At 39.2% G+C, this 17,021-nt stretch overlaps 2 protein-coding genes across 3 annotated transcripts in view; both read left to right on the top strand.

Moving 5' to 3' along the window:
- syngr1a (synaptogyrin 1a) overlaps nt 1-6,290 on the top strand; it is a 46,863-nt gene extending 40,573 nt beyond the window's left edge. The window contains exon 5 of one of the 2 annotated variants that reach the window (XM_060902658.1): nt 5,365-6,290. In XM_060902658.1, coding sequence (XP_060758641.1) covers nt 5,365-5,571 — 207 coding nt within the window. In that variant the 3' untranslated portion in view covers nt 5,572-6,290. Of the gene's footprint in view, nt 1-2,245; nt 4,572-5,364 lie in introns of those variants that run through there. The other variant, XM_060902659.1, reaches the window with a different exon arrangement.
- A 9,136-nt stretch (nt 6,291-15,426) lies between these two features.
- On the top strand, nt 15,427-16,792 carry tcap (titin-cap (telethonin)). The gene is made up of 2 exons (XM_060902657.1): nt 15,427-15,675; nt 15,906-16,792. Exons 1-2 carry the CDS (start codon nt 15,527-15,529, stop codon nt 16,294-16,296), a joined length of 540 nt encoding a protein of 179 aa, XP_060758640.1. The 5' UTR covers nt 15,427-15,526; the 3' UTR covers nt 16,297-16,792.
- The last annotated feature ends 229 nt before the right edge of the window (nt 16,793-17,021 follow it).

Below are 17,021 nucleotides of genomic sequence, written 5' to 3'. Positions count from 1 at the left end.
ATATATATATATATATATATATATGTGTGGCGGCATGGTGGTGTAGTGGTTAGCGCTGTCGCCTCACAATAAGAAGGTCTGGGTTCGAGCCCTGTGGCCGACAAGGGCCTTTCTGTGCGGAGTTTGCATGTTCTCCCCGTGTCTGCGTGGGTTTCCTCCGGGTGCTCCGGTTTCCCCCACAGTCCAAAGACATGCAGGTTAGGTTAACTGGTGACTCTAAATTGACCGTAGGTGTGAAGGTGAGTGTGAATGGTTGTCTGTGTCTATGTGTCAGCCCTGTGATGACCTGGCGACTTGTCCAGGGTGTACCCCGCCTTTCGCCCGTAGTCGGCTGGGATAGACTCCAGCTTGCCTGCGACCCTGTAGAACAGGATAAAGCGGCTAGAGATGATGAGATGAGATATATACGTATACACGGACCTAGTTGCAGGAGTTAGTTGGTGTTATTCAGAAAGACAACCATGTTTGTGAAACAGCCCTTCAAGTAACAGCTTCCTATGTGCTCTGTGTCACATCTGTATGCTTTGCGTTTCTGACTGTTTAGGCTCAGTCCAGCACTGATTTACCTTTTTAAGATTTAATGACCATACAGTTAAATATGAATATTTGAATATTTTAAAGTGCATTTTTTTTTTAGTTAAAACTTCAAACGTTATTAGATTGCATGCTCTCTAATGTACTGCATGCCGATCTAAAAATATAACTAACTCTATAGGTTGTATTCAGTCACATGACTTGCTTGCAAGTTTACATCTGGTGAATGAAGTGGTGCTCAAGCAAACCAATTTGGCTGCCGTTATGCAAAGAGCGAGTGAAACCGTCTCTGACTATTTTCGCATTTTAGAGGACAATGCAATGCACGGTCAAGATACCTTCAGAAAGTTGCTTTTTGCACTGGGAGAGATCCTTACACGCTAGTAAAGAAGGATTTTTCCGATGATTTGGAAAGTTCCTCGATATCTCAAACTACCTGGTGCTGCGGACATCGTTCTACACGGACACACAGGTGAAAACCTGGAAGAGCATGGAGGCGTACAACTTTTTTTATATGTGGATGGGTTAAAGATCTGAGGATCAAGACACTATAAGATAAATCCTGTATCATTTATGTCCAGTTAAGTAGGCATTTCTGGGCTTTTTGTATGCGTCTTCGTGACGGTTGCTAGGATGCTACAAGTTTTAGTCTCGGGTGTAAACAAACCACAGTTGCTCAATCCTCAATCCTCCCTGCTCTTCTCTGCAGGTAAATTATTCACAAAGATCCACAGAAACCCCTTTAAAGACCTGGGGATTAGTGAAACAGGATGGAGAAGTGATCACGGCTCACTGTAACTGCATGGCCAGGGAAGCAGGTTCGTCCTGTTAACTCATGAGCTCTGCTTTTGTGTTTACATGGATCGTTTCGATTATCTTATCTCTCCAGTTCAGCGTCAGAGCCCAGTCGTCGACATCCTGATAAATAAAGTGAAAACATACGTGTTAGTGTACAATACGGCAACCACGATCAAACAGTAAACGAAAACACATCTGAGGACTTGCGCGTCTCCTGAACTTCGAAACATCACAAAATAACAGAAAATGGCGAGAAAAGCGATTCAAGCGAAATAAATCTAAGGAATTTACAAACCTTTCACAAAGTGATCGCTGCAAACTCAAGCGTTCTTCCATCGCAGCGAAAGGTTGAAGAGCCACCTTTATCGTCATCTTTCGGTAAAATCCTTTGAAACGTTTATCAGTTTCGCGGTTTGTTTGATTCAAGCCGCTCAAAACAATACAATTGTCGGGCATTTTGACGACTAGCAAGGCGCCCCAGTGATAGTAACGCTTTATGAACAGTGAGCTCAGCTGACCACCACTTCATGTCTTGCATATCTAATGAGGCGGATGTGACATCGGATGCAACCCACCTCTATTCTCTTTTTGTTTATCATATTATCAGTACCTGACCACTGTTCTGAGGACAATAAGCATTTTATTAATGTTCTTGTCTAATCTGACTCTCTTTTTCAATGTCTAACTTTTACACTTAACACTAATTTTCTTGCCAGAGGTTTTAATCAAACTATTTTTCTCTTTTTTTTTTTTTGTAGCATGAAAGGATTTGCTCTGATTAACACCCTGATATTTTTCTGTCAGTACTGAAGAATCAGTACAGTTAACTTACTAGGATTTAATGGAAACTGTTTCTTTGCCCCTTGTCCGTCATCATAATGCTCAATGCGCTGGTCATTTTGTCCTTCTCTAGGGTGCGCTAACATTTCTCGCCATGGAGCGTATGAAGAAAGTTTCGTTTGAAGAGGAGTACAACAAACTGTTCACCCCTCATCCTCCTCCCCCGTTTATCTAACATGCTACACACACAGGGAACAGGTGCTGCTGTCCGTCCACCATGATGACCTCTCTCTCTCTCTCTCTCTCTCTCTCTCTCTCTGGCATGACGTTCATACAGTAAGAGGGCTGTCGTTGAAATATATCAATCTGATCTGGTCTGAAGTCAGGAATTGCACGAGGTAAATGCAGAGTGTGTTGAAAGTAAATCCCATTTTCACAGGACACCAGAGTTGATCATGGGCTGGTAGATAGTGTTTTTATTGAACAACACAATTACCAAATACTCTCACTGGCCACTTTTATAGGATCACCTATATCATTCATGTAACTATCCAATCAGCCAATCATGTGGCAGCAGTGCAATGCATAAAATCAGATACTCTTGGACTTTTTACAGTTCTCAACTGTCCAGTTTCTTTAAGCCTGTCCCCTCAGATTCCTGTTCTTGGTTGATCGGAGTGGAACACGATGAGGTCATCTGCTGTTGTAGTCCATCCACCTCAAGGATCAGTGGGTGGTGAGATGCTTTTCTGCTCACCGTGGTTGTAAAGAGTTATTATTTGAATTACAATTTAAATTATAATCCTGTTCGCTCAAACCAGTCTGGCCATTCTCCTCTGATCTCTCTCATCAACAAAACTTTCCACCCACTGCTCACTCTAAAGACTGTTGTGCATGAACGTTCCAGGTGATCAACAGATTCTGAAATATTCAAACCCACCCATCGGGCACCAACAACCATGCCATGGTCAAAGTCCCCCTTCTGATGTTTGATGTGAGCTTTAATTTTAACTCGTGTCCTACATAAAGATAAGATAAAATAAAATTTTATCGATCCCGAAGGGGCAGCACGGTGGTGTAGTGGTTAGCGCCGTCGCCTCACAGCAAGAAGGTTCGAGCCCCGTGGCCGGCGAGGGCCTTTCTGTGCAGAGTTTGCATGTTCTCCCCATGTCCGCGTGGGTTTCCTCCAGGTGCTCCGTTTTCCCCCACAGTCCAAAGACATGCAGGTTAGGTTAACTGGTGACTCTAAATTGACCGTAGGTGTGAATGTGAGTGTGAATGGTTGTCTGTGTCTATGTGTCAGCCCTGTGATGACCTGGCGACTTGTCCAGGGTGTACCCCGCCTTTCTCCCATAGTCAGCTGGGATAGGCTCCAGCTTGCCTGCGACCCTGTAGAAGGATAAAGCGGCTTGAGATAATGAGATGAGATGAGATGACTAAGAAGTTTCCTTAAACATGTATTATACATTACCCATGGGGGAAGCCAAGGTCTATTGGTTAGAGAAGCAACTTTGGGACCAAAAGGTTGCTGGTTCAATTCCCTTAACCAGCAGGATTGACTGAAGTGCCCTTGAGCAAGGCACCTAACCCCCAGGCTGCTCTGGGTGTGTTGTATGTCGCTCTGGATAAGAGCATCTGCTAAATGCCTTTAATGTAATTTAATAATTGCTCTGCTGCCACATTTAATTAAGCATTATTTTATTGTATTTTATTCATTTAGACATCCATGACACCTCGCCATACATTCCTTCACTTTGTACTTCTGAAACCTCTGACTGTCGCTTCAGATATGGCTTCAGCAAATTTCCGATTTAAAATGTTTCACTCGACTCTTCAGATGAATCCACAGACGTATTAAAATGTGACAGGTTGATTTTTTTTCGCTCGGCTGTGCTTTTGTGCCAGATAATGACAAAGGAACATAAAGTGCCTTTAATGTCCATCATCTTCAAAATAGTAATGTCTTCAATTGAAGAAACATCGTTCAGAACACCGGAGCCTGTTCTGCAAGCATGCACTGTGTATTATGACTAATTCAGTTATTTCGTTCACTGAGCAAAACAAGCTGGACCAGCGGAATCGGGTTCATTTAAAAACAAACGTGTTTCAGCAGCCTGTGATAATGATATAAATGTACCAGGGAAATGATCTTTTCTCTGTCTGCGTGTTTACACCTGTTGTCTAGAGGGCACTGTTTATACAGGATACTCCTGCTGTATCAGTTTAACCCCTCAAACCTCCTGCTTCTTCACCGGGTTTTGGTTTTAAAGCCTTTTTCCTGACGACTACTGTGAATCATTCAGTAATTGTAGTGGAACTGACTTATGTAAATCTGGATCCATGGGATGTTTCAGCGGTTAATTATGTGAAAACATTATTATAGGATAAAATAATTAAAAATAAACTATAATCATTCATTTTTTAAGTTTTTTTTTTTTTTTTTGGGGGGGGGGGGGGGGCACTTGATTTTTATTTCCTGTTGCTATATATTATCCCCCCCCAATTGCAGTAAATTTAACTTCGACTACATGTGGATACTTATTTTGCAGATTAATTTATAGATTTTCATGACATCAGTGTCTTGAATTGTTTGATTTTGAGGTGTATTTCCTTATTATTTTTGCTGTTATTATGATGAAACTGCCCAAAGAGCGTACAACAAAAATTTTAAGTTCTTTTCGTGGAGTATGCATTATGAGTAACCGATATCGAAGGACTTTAGGGTGCTGTGTGATATTCATATATCCACGGATAATTGGGTGCAAGTGGGTTCAGTAAAAGCTCTCCGTGTAAAACTGTTCCTTTACTAGATCTCTCTGATTAAAGATATTTAATTCATTTCTTGTCTGGGTGCTTCAAGTTCTTCCTAATGTTATATTAATTCGGTGTACACTTAATGCTCTACAGACTTCTACAACTCAAACATTTGGTTTCCATTAAACCGCTTCTTTGATTGTGACTAGCTCATGTTTTAATAAACTAACCTGCCTGATAAGCTGTAACTAACCATATTAATCTCTCTCTCTCTCTCTCTCTCTCTCTCTCTCTCTCTCTCTCTCTCATATGACTACTGCACTACTCCTCCACCCAACCTTTTTCACATTTACGCAATGAATACTGGTCACATATTCATTCTCACTGTCTCTCCTTCCCTCATAACACCATCACTCTATTTTCAACATCTAATCCCTTCTATTTTTCTCTCCTTTCATTCCCCAACCATTTCTCTGCTCGATCACTCACCTCCTTCAGGCTGGTCAGTCTTTCCTGGCATTTCAGAGGTACAAGCTTGGAGCAAGTTCCAGTCTCTTCTCGCAGAACTACACTGACCCAAACGAGGACGCAGTAGCACGCAACGAAGGCACGGCGTACGCGGGTTACACAGGAGACATGGACGCACCAGGAAGTATGCATGCCAACTATGATGGATCTGCTGGTTATCAGAGTCAAGAGTACTAAGAGGCCTTGCGATCAGCCTGTGAAAGTTTATTGGAAGAGTTTTAATGGGCATTTATAGAACGAAGAATATTGAGCAAAAAGTGGGGCTCTGGTGTGAGGTCATGAAACAGATGCTGCATATCTTATGGTGTCTGAGGGAGCGGTATGTGGTATTCGGTGACTTACTTTTGAAGGGGTTTAATCTGGGGATGAAAAGGTTGTGCATAGGAGGGGAACAGCTGACGTGCAACGGTACTGTTAAAACATTTGTAAAATTCAGAATGCAGCCGTGTGTGTGTGTGGGGGGGGGTGTCTCTTTCAACCATTTTGCCTTCAGCTAAAGAACACAAATAATTGGTAGCTGGTTGAATTAAAAAAAAAAATTCTCAGTGGGGTTTTGTAAGGTTGAAGCCTGTAGATTCTTAAAGGGGAGTCTGCTTAAAAGGAAAACCCTTTGCTGTAAGACAACATACTGGACAACACTGATGGATTTTTCACTAAGGGATAATCCAAAGAACAGTTTAGGATTTATGATTCATTCTTTTCTACTTTTTGTCTATTTGTGCATGTGGTTCAATGGTTAAAGCTCTGGTTACTGTTCTGAAGGTCAGGGGTTCAAGCTCCAGCATTGTCAAGCTGCCGGTGCTGGGCCTTTGAGCAAGACCCTTAAACCTCTCTGCTCCAGGGGTTCTGGGGGGGGATTTTAATGTGTAATGTGTTCAACCCCGATTCCAAAAAAGTTGGGACAAAGTACAAATTGTAAATAAAAATGGAATGCAATGATGTGGAAGTTTCAAAATTCCATATTTTATTCAGAATAGAACATAGATGACATATCAAATGTTTAAACTCAGAAAATGTATCATTTAAAGAGAAAAATTAGGTGATTTTAAATTTCATGACAACAACACATCTCAAAAAAGTTGGGACAAAGCCATGTTTACCACTATGAGACATCCCCTTTTCTCTTTACAACAGTCTGTAAACGTCTGGGGACTGAGGAGACAAGTTGCTCAAGTTTAGGGATAGGAATGTTAACCCATTCTTGTCGAATGTAGGATTCTAGTTGCTCAACTGTCTTAGGTCTTTTTTGTCGTATCTTCCGTTTTATGATGCGCCAAATGTTGTTTTCTATGGGTGAAAGATCTGGACTGCAGGCTGGCCAGTTCAGTACCCGGACCCTTCTTCTACGCAGCCATGATGCTGTAATTGATGCAGTGTGTGGTTTGGCATTGTGATGTTGGAAAATGCAAGGTCTTCCCTGAAAGAGACGTCGTCTGGATGGGAGCATATGTTGCTCTAGAACTGGGATATACCTTTCAGCATTGATGGTGTCTTTCCAGATGTGTAAGCTGCCCATGCCACACGCACTAATGCAACCCCATACCATCAGAGATGCAGGCTTCTGAACTGAGCGCTGATAACAAGTTGGGTCGTCCTTCTCCTCTTTAGTCCGAATGACACGGCGTCCCTGATTTCCATAAAGAACTTCAAATTTTGATTCGTCTGACCACAGAACAGTTTTCCACTTTGCCACAGTCCATTTTAAATGAGCCTTGGCCCAGAGAAGACGTCTGCACTTCTGGATCATGTTTAGATACGGCTTCTTCTTTGAACTATAGAGTTTTAGCTGGCAACGGCGGATGGCACGGTGAATTGTGTTCACAGATAATGTTCTCTGGAAATATTCCTGAGCCCATTTTGTGATTTCCAATACAGAAGCATGCCTGTATGTGATGCAGTGCCGTCTAAGGGCCCGAAGATCACGGGCACCCAGTATGGTTTTCCGGCCTTGACCCTTACGCACAGAGATTCTTCCAGATTCTCTGAATCTTTTGATGATATTATGCACTGTAGATGATGATATGTTCAAACTCCTTGCAATTTTACACTGTCGAACTCCTTTCTGATATTGCTCCACTATTTGTCGGCGCAGAATTAGGGGGATTGGTGATCCTCTTCCCATCTTTACTTCTGAGAGCCGCTGCCACTCCAAGATGCTGTTTTTATACCCAGTCATGTTAATGACCTATTGCCAATTGACCTAATGAGTTGCAATTTGGTCCTCCAGCTGTTCCTTTTTTGTACCTTTAACTTTTCCAGCCTCTTATTGCCTCGTCCCAACTTTTTTGAGATGTGTTGCTGTCATGAAATTTCAAAATGTCTCACTTTCGACATTTGATATGTTGTCTATGTTCTATTGTGAATACAATATCAGTTTTTGAGATTTGTAAATTATTGCATTCCGTTTTTATTTACAATTTGTACTGTGTCCCAACTTTTTTGGAATCGGGGTTGTATATGACAAATAAAGGCTTCTACTTCGATGTCCGAATTTGCGAGAATTACTCATATAAATGATATCGGATGTACATCCAATCCACAGATAATTGTTCAATAAGCAATCTGATTTGGCCCTATTGAAAACAATCTGCACAAATTTGGAAGGAAATCATTTCAACTCCATTGTTTTTTCAACAAAAATACATTCCATCCTCCTACCATTAAGCCTATAATGTGACATACATTAGGTTCCTGATCGGACTCTTGAAAATCTGTTTTGTTTTTGTTTTGTTTTTTAATCAAGACCTTTAAATATAGGTACAAAACCTAAAATAGCAAAAGTTGTCCCAGGAATAAAGCTGTTAACAAGGAATCAGTCCGAACTAAAATCAGGATGTCCTGATGTATTTCGTTCCGCTTATACCACAGCAATTTGCTGATGATTACCAGTTTTTATTTATGAAAAATACTCCATTTTATCTGTTTATAGTTACATTTAATGTTACAAGTTAGTTCTTGTTGTCACTTACATTATAGCAGCTGTATAAGTCAGTCCCTCACCAACCTTCATTTTTTTTCTGTCGATTTGAAATTCATAAGACAAAAAAACCCCAACTGCATGTCAGAAAACTTACAGGAACAGTTTTACTGCAGAAAGCTCTGACACCAGAGACTCCTTCCAAATATGGTAAATAAACACCTCTTCACTGAAGACTTCACCATATTAACATTTATACACTTTAAAAATCTGTTTTTGTGGTGCATCCACCATACAAGTCCCTGTGTAACTATGCTTATACTTAACAGTTATTCCACGAAATCGAGTCGTACATGAGCTGATAGCTGATGAGGTGCGTAGCACCGAGTTGGCTATAAGCCATGTACGACAAGATTGAGTGGAATAACTGTTTTATTCTATCCACATTCACTGAATTTTGAGAACCAGAGTATTTTTCTTTTTCTTTTTTGCAAATTCAGTAAATAAAATACCCAACAAAATAATTTTCGTTTAGAATGTAAACATACTGGCAAAATGGCAGCAGCAGCAATTTGTGAAAAATGCTAGTGTATAATCATAATTCTTTTTAAAAAAATTTTAAGATACATTCTTACCATCAAATACTTTTATTCCATATTTTGTTGCTTCTTTTTTTTTTGTATTTTTGGGGTTTTGTTTTCAAGTAAAATTTTTATTTCGTCCTCGGTTGGTTCAGCAACATGCTCCGCCATTTTATTTTTCTCTAGTCACAGTATATGAACTGATATCTTTGTAGTGGAGCAGCTAATGTACAACAAGATTGAGTGGAATAACTGTTTTATTCTATCCACATTCACTGGATTTTGAGAAACAGAGCATTTTTCTTTTTTGCAAATTCAATAAATAAAAACTTTATACAAAACATCCAACAAAATAATTTTTGCTTAGCATGTAAACAAACCGGTGAAATGACAGGAGCAATTTGTGAAAAATGCTCTAATAATAATTCTTAATTTTTTTTTTTAAACATACAGTACGTTCTTACCATCAAAAACTTTCATTCCATATTTTGTTGCTTCTTTTTTTTGTATTTTTGGGGTTTTGTTTTCAAGTAGAATTTTTATTTCATCCTCGGTTGGTTCAGCAAAACGCTCCGCCATTTTGTTTTCCTCTACTCACGGGATATGAGCTAATATCCTAGTAGTAGAGTCGCCAATCAGAGCGCACGATTGCTCATATCCAGTGAATGTGGATAGAATAATATATATTATCCCTTGTTACTGTAAAAACAATAATGTTAGTAACAAACCTACTGACAGATATGGTGTTATAGAAATTTAATCAATACCTTCCGACCAATCAAATTCGAGCATTCAACAGTGCTTTGTCTTTGAGTACGTAAATAACTGCCAAAGATGTCTAATTAACATCTCCAGCCAATATAGGTATTGTAGTCCGTTAAACTCATTTTATAGACACTTGGTAACTACAAAACATGTATTACTAAAACATATTACACTATGTAGCACTTAACCACGCTAATTAAAATGTCCGGCATAACATGGTGCAAGTTTAGGACCTGTTTCTATTTCACTTCAGAAATTTTGGGGATAATCCATTTTTAATACCTTTTTAGTGTGCTTGAAATAATAATCGTTTTTGTTGTCCTGTGTATGATGTGTATATGAAGCTTTGAAAGAACATAAGTTTATCGGTGTATTATATATGAAACTATAGGCATAGTACTCATTTGAAACTGCTCTACAGTTTTGTTTTGAAGTGTCGTACAAATCCTAATTTGGGGCAATAAGCAAAAATAATGACTGCATTTATGCCATTTATATGTATGTATGAAGTGCAATATCTATGGTCTCAACTGTGGAGTTCGGATACAAGTCATGTGATTAAATTAATAAGTACGTTCTTCAAAGGGGATATGTATTTAATCATGTCTTATATTTTGTTCCATTCTGATATTAATGATATGAGCTGGAGTGTGTTAGAGGCAATAAACAATCGACTGGGTGTTGTTTTATCAGATATTAAATGAGTGTGATTTTATGACTGAGTAACTGAGTTCATAGTGGGTATTTCCCAAGCAGCATAACAAATGATTGGATTTCTGATTCCCGAACGTAAAGTGTGCTGCGTTGTCAGAATGAGAGATGGTGACATCAATCCTTGCATTTGCTCCATACGTCAGGGAGCAGGCTGCAGTAATTGATCATAAGGTGTATGTAACAAGAGTAGCTGGACATTCCCGACATCCCTCGGCAACGCAATAACTCACACGAATGACTAGAGCTTAGATGTCACATAGACATGGACTGAGTCTCTCACTATACATACACTATGACTATTTCACTTTTACTTTGCATGTCCATACAGTACGTACAACCTCACAGAGATTTGAAGCTCACAGTTTTTCAGACAGCAATAAAATAATTTCTCTAAATAGGGACAAAGTTCTTTGTGTTAGATTTTTTTTTTCTGTTAAGAAAGGCATTGTGTGCTGTCTAAATGTAATATGAGGAGTCTGGGTACATATACACTACCGTTCAAAAGTTTGGGGTCACTTTGAAATGTCCTTATTTTTGAAAGAAAAGCACCGTTCTTTTCAATGAAGATCACTTTAAACTAATCAGAAATCCACTCTATACATTGCTAATGTGGTAAATGACTATTCTAGCTGCAAATGTCTGGTTTTTGGTGCAATATCTACATACAGTAGGTGTATAGAGGCCCATTTCCAGCACTCCAGTGTTCTAATGGTACAATGTGTTTGCTCATTGCCTCAGAAGGCTAATGGATGATTAGAAAACCCTTGTACAATCATGTTAGCACAGCTGAAAACAGTTGAGCTCTTTAGAGAAGCTATAAAACTGACCTTCCTTTGAGCAGATTGAGTTTCTGGAGCATCACATTTGTGGGGTCGATTAAATGCTCAAAATGGCCAGAAAAATGTCTTGACTATATTTTCTATTCATTTTACAACTTATGGTGGTAAATAAAAGTGTGACTTTTCATGGAAAACACAAAATTGTCTGGGTGACCCCAAACTTTTGAACGGTAGTGTATATCAGTATATTAGTTTAAAAAACTGCTCAGGCAGTCTACAGATAAGATACTGCGACTCATTACATCCATTTTATGCTTGCTACTAGGAATAAAAGACTTGAGGGTTTGCTATTATCGGAAAATAATACACAATGCGGTGGTGTGATGCGGCTAGACACAAAAAGTTAATGTTACAGCCCTGAAATTGGGTAATTTCCAGTAACAGCACTTCCAGAAGTAGATTATTCCTCTTATACCATATCAGTGTTAACAAGTATTTATAGAATAATGACTCATCATGCTTTTTATCCATTTATAGATGCATTTCATTTTGTCTAACATCCAAGAAACAAGTTAGTCCCTGTTATCACTTACAACATTAGAACTATAAACACACCGACACAAACTTTTTTTCTCTCTTGAAGTGGTTAATAAAATATTCAGCTTGACATTTTAACTCCTAAACCATATCTTGAAGACTTTGTCATGTCAGTAAACTTAAGGTACAGCTTTACATCTGACTGTTGATACTGGAGCCCAAACATGTCCAAACATGGCAATGCCCCTGTGCACAAAGCATGATCCATGAAGACACGATTTAACAAAGCTGGAGTGGAAGAACTTGCCTGCACAGAGCCCTGATCTCAACCCCATTGAACACCTTTGGGATGAACTGGAACACAAACCGCACCCCAGGCCTCCTCGCCCAACATCAGTGCCTGACCTCACTAATGCTGTTGTGGGTGAATGGGCAAATCCCCACAGCTATGCTCCAAAATCTAGTGGAAGGACTTAGCAGAATTGTGGAGATTATTATAACAGTGCATTCTCAGAAAACAAAGTACATTATTGTACCTTTAGAGGTACAATGGCTTGTCACTGGGGCAGTTCCCTCAAAGGTACTTATGTGTACCCTTTATATACTGATTGGGAACAAATGTGTACCTTTTTGACCCTTGAAGTCCAATAATGAGCCCTAGGGGGTACATTAGTGTAGATTGTACCTTGGGGGACAGAAATGGACTCCTACTGTACCCCTACTTCTGAGAGTGTGAAGGGAAACTAATCTGGAATGGGATGTGCAAAAAGCACATATGAGTGTGATGGTCAGGTGTCCACAAACTTTTGGTCATATAATGTATTTATTACCTCCGCCAAGGAGGTTATGTTTTCGGTAGCGTTGGTTTGTTGGTTTGTCTGTTAGCAACATTACGGAAAAAGTAATGAATGGATTGCTCTGAAAATTTTTCCAGAGGTGTGACTGGGCACAATTAACAATCCATTAAATTTTGGCAGTGATCCGGATCACCTTCTGGATCCCAGAATTTTTTAAAGGATTCTTGGCGGAGGTCTGTGCTCTCCGAGTGCTTTTCTAGTTATTAGATTGGGCTGGGCACAAGCCCAGTCACACCTCTGGAAAAAATTTCAGAGCAATCCGTTCATAACTTTTTCCGTAATGTTGCTAACAGACAAACCAACAAACAAACAAACCAACGCTACCGAAAACATAACCTCCTTGGCAGAGGTCATTAAACGAGTTGTTATGATAGAAATGATAATGTATGAAAAGAGCACAATAGTATCAGGGTCATTCTAGAATTTGGGGTACATTTCGCATCTCTGAGAGAATCCTTTTGTTATTTTCCACAAAAGAAATCTTTATTGAATCAGATTTGAACAATAATTATGACAAACTATGACAAATAATGACAAACGTTCACCAATAGTAATGTTTGATGTACATTTTAGACCCAATTTATCCATAAAACATTAACTACATGACTCCCACCCCTCCCCCCACATTATTAGCCGTCTTCAACTCCTGATTCACCCATTCAACTCAAATAAACATGAAGTGATTCAGTCGAACAATCTGTTTTTTGGGGGGCTTATTCTATTAACTGTTATAAAATCAATTGCAGAAAATAGTAAGTCTATTTTCTGTATGATGTGAAATTTCAGTAATAAAATTAAATATATTTTTATCCGTCCCAATGTTCTTGTCAACTCTGTTAACTCTGTAATAAAACCACATAAAATCCACAAAGACTTTTAATAATAATGCGCATGACACCTGCACTGAGAGATGTCACTTCCTCTGGCGGAAAACTTCAGAAAGGCAATGAGGTATGTTATGTTTCTTCTGTCATTAATTTGAACAAAATGTCGAGGATGCACCAACAGTAGATTAATTATTCGTCAAATCTGTTCTTGTGATTTTGGAGTGAATCTCTCACTCATTTTTACAATAATATGATTAAAATCCATAAAATTCCATTTTTAAATGTTCCACATGGTCGCCAGTTTGAGGTTAGCATGTAGAGTGAAGACACCAAATGGGGGGAAACTGTCAACTCTGTTACCAGCAATTCTATTAATGGACTGTCCAGTTTGACGATAACTAACAGAGTCAACACTTGAAATGTACCCGCAATTATAGAATGGGCTGTGAAATTGTAATTTGAACTACAGCTGGTGCAGGTATTGTCAGAGCTGCTACAGAGCAACTGACCAATCAGAGTTGAGAATTGAACAGTGTTGTGATTAATCCCAAGCGCTCAGTTTATTAAGAAGAAACCTTTATTTGTCACATGCACAGTGAAATTTATGCTCTGCATTTAACCCATCTGAAGCAGTGAACACACGCACACATACTCAGAGCAGTGGGCAGCCACACCAGAGCGCCCGGGGAGCAGTTAGGGGTCAGGTACCTTGCTCAAGGGTACCTCAGCCCAAGGCTGCCCCACATCAACCTAACTGCATGTCTTATGGATTGTGGGGGAAACCAGAGCACCCGGAGGAAATCCATGCAGACACAGGGCAAGGCAAGGCAAGTTTATTTATATAGCACATTTCATACACAATGGCAGTTCAATGTGCTTTACAGAAGTAAAAACAAAAACAGTAAACAATAGAGAAAAAAATTACATAAAATAATTTTATTTTTATTCTAAAACAATTAATTAAAAGAATTAAAAGAATTAAAAGAAAATAATAAGAATTACACAATAGTAGAAATAAAATAATAAAATGCCAAAAAGAAAAAGGAGAAAAAGAAAAAGAAACCAGCGGAATAAAATAGAATGAAGTTAAAGTAAAGTTAAAACATGCAGAGAAAGTAAAGATTATAAAAAATGTAAAAATATTAATTATTTAACAGAAAGCATCTGAAAACAGCTTGGTCTTTAACCTAGGGAGAACATGCAAACTCCTGCTGGGTTCGAACCTTCTTGTTGTGAGGCAACCGTGCCAACCACTACACCACCGTGCTGCCCGGTGGCGTAGTATTATTCAGATAGCCATCTTATTTAGTCATCTTATTCAGTAACTAAAGTACAACTAATAGGAAAATGAAGGTAGTTAGAAGAACGAGGACTGTAAATCTGGACTCACTGAAGGGTCTTGGGAGATCAAGCTGATAACTTTGATTAATAATCGTCGTACATGTCCTGTAAATCAGTTGTTTGAAATTTCCAAATGCTGCAACTGCCATGAAATCAGAAACTTTACAGGTTCAAGAATTTGTTGATAAGAAGATTTGTTGATTTAATCTCTTTCTAACCCCCTTAACTCTTATGGTTGTTCTATAGTCATACAAGTTTTGTACTCTCACTTTAGTTGTACTGTAACTCTCAGAGCCAAGTCAAGTCTTCGGTGACAAAAACACCAGAGACTGAAATGTAATAGTTTCTACGTTGACTGTCATTCAGCTGAGTTTCCACATTAGTGTAATCTGGTTGTCATCATGGTGATTGTGATCATACTGATGATCATGTTCATGACAGCGATGATGTTATAGATGTTTATGGATGTGGATTCATGTTTGTTTCTGCTTTGCTATTAGTTTGTTACACGTGCATGTTTTAAAGAGATCATTTTTAAGCCCATGTACTGGCATCAGGGGATTTTAAAGCCTCTGTTTGATCATTCCAACCTTGTGTCCGGAGAGAGAGAGAGTATCAGCTGTCAGCACAGACAGAGTGTGGAGTGAGGCCATAGTGTAGAAATAGCATCAGAGCCTGTATAAAAGTACACATCTTTGCCCTGACAACTGCACACACTCAGAAGAGGACAGACGAGAAGCTGCTTCCAGAGAAGTAAAAGAATTGTTGGTTTTTTTAACCCAAATACATACACACATTTACAAGAAGGTCAAAGATGCAGGTGTGTACGGTGTTGGAAAAACGTGGCGGATGTGTGGTGGGAGCTGAGCTGAGCTGCAGCGTCAGAGAGCAGAACGATACCCAGAAAGAGAGCTACAGTGCTGATTGGCACAGCATCAACATGAAAACGCAGCATGAGGACCGGTGAGTAAATACATACGCACATATGCACTTTTTTTGCTTTAGAGTGCTGTACGATAAAGGCTACAATCAAGTAAGTTCTCAAAAAGCTCTGAACCTCCTCAAATATATTCAGGAATGTGTCAGAGGGGAAAAAAACATGAAGTAATAACTGAATATCATGATAAATAGTAATAATAAATAAAAAAAAAAACAACTAAAAAAAGATTTCTCTCATATGCTTCTCTTTATAGCCAGTCCATGAAGATGTCTGATGATTCCCGGCGAGAGACACTTTCCCGTTACTGGCGTGCCCGCCCCCTCTCCCAGCAATGTCCTTCAGGTGTCCTGCGTGTCGGCACGGTGGAGTCTGGCATCGGTGAGCACCAACTGCTACCCTACAGAAATACTCTTCCTCTACCCATCTTTAAACCAGCTGAGCTGGGTGTGAGGCTGGGCCGTGGTGCCCCACACAGCCTGGAGGACCTGCCCAGTGCCCGTGCACCTGATGGAGTATGCACAACCAAGAGAGATGTCCTGGAGATCACACGAGACCTGCCACCTGTCAAACCCCTCCGTATGGAGTTCGCCAAGGCTCCCAGGACCCTCGGCAGGTCCATGTCTCAGGAGGCCCAGAGAGGATGAAGAGAAAGAGATGGAGAAAAAAATAGATGAGGAAATGAATGGATTGTCTTGTATAACCTATGCAAGAGTGATGAGGAAAAGGGGACTAATGTAGCAAATGTAGCAAGACAATGTAAGCAGTAGAAGTGTGATACACGTTCTTGTCATATTGTTGAAATTGAAGTGAAAGAGAATGTGGTTGATTTTGTAAATATTTACTTTTGTCTAGATATTTAAGTTATTTTTGTATTGAAACTTTAAAAAACAGTATTGTTGTGTTCTAGTTGGTTGAGAATTATATGACAGTATAACCGTATAAGTCATGAGAGAGAGAGAGAGAGAGAGAGAGAGAGAGAGACTCAGATTTACTGCAGTGGCAAAGCTCACGTCTGTTCATCGTGTGGAGAAAGAAAGTTTGACATGAAGCAAATTATTAAGAAATAATCAGAGCTGAGGGTTTGAGAGTTGTCTGGTTCGAATACCTTTATTGTATGGTTTTGAATAAAATCACATAAAAGCCCAATCAGTGAGTCCACACTTACTGTCTTAACTCTTCTAAATATACACGTTTTTATTTGCACTTCAGTTGTTGAACAAATTTATAGCTGTTACTGAAAAATGTGGTTTAAGGCATAATACACATCCTAACAGGTCCGTTTTTGTCCTTTTAATCCTATCAAAGTACAAATTAATCTGTTAAGATATATATATATATATATATATATATATATATATATATATATATA

Source organism: Neoarius graeffei, chromosome 20, assembly GCF_027579695.1.
Source record: "Neoarius graeffei isolate fNeoGra1 chromosome 20, fNeoGra1.pri, whole genome shotgun sequence".
NCBI classification, from domain to species: Eukaryota; Metazoa; Chordata; class Actinopteri; order Siluriformes; family Ariidae; genus Neoarius; species Neoarius graeffei.
Note: the sequence above shows the minus strand (reverse complement) of the source record. Positions and strands in the feature narration are given on the sequence as shown.

Coding starts and splice junctions, on each gene's coding strand:
- tcap (XM_060902657.1), top strand. CDS start 15,527: ATGCAGGTGTGTACGGTGTTGGAAAAACGTGGCGGATGTGTGGTGGGA. Junction 15,676..15,905: donor AAAACGCAGCATGAGGACCG/GTGAGTAAATAC, acceptor TTCTCTTTATAG/CCAGTCCATGAAGATGTCTG.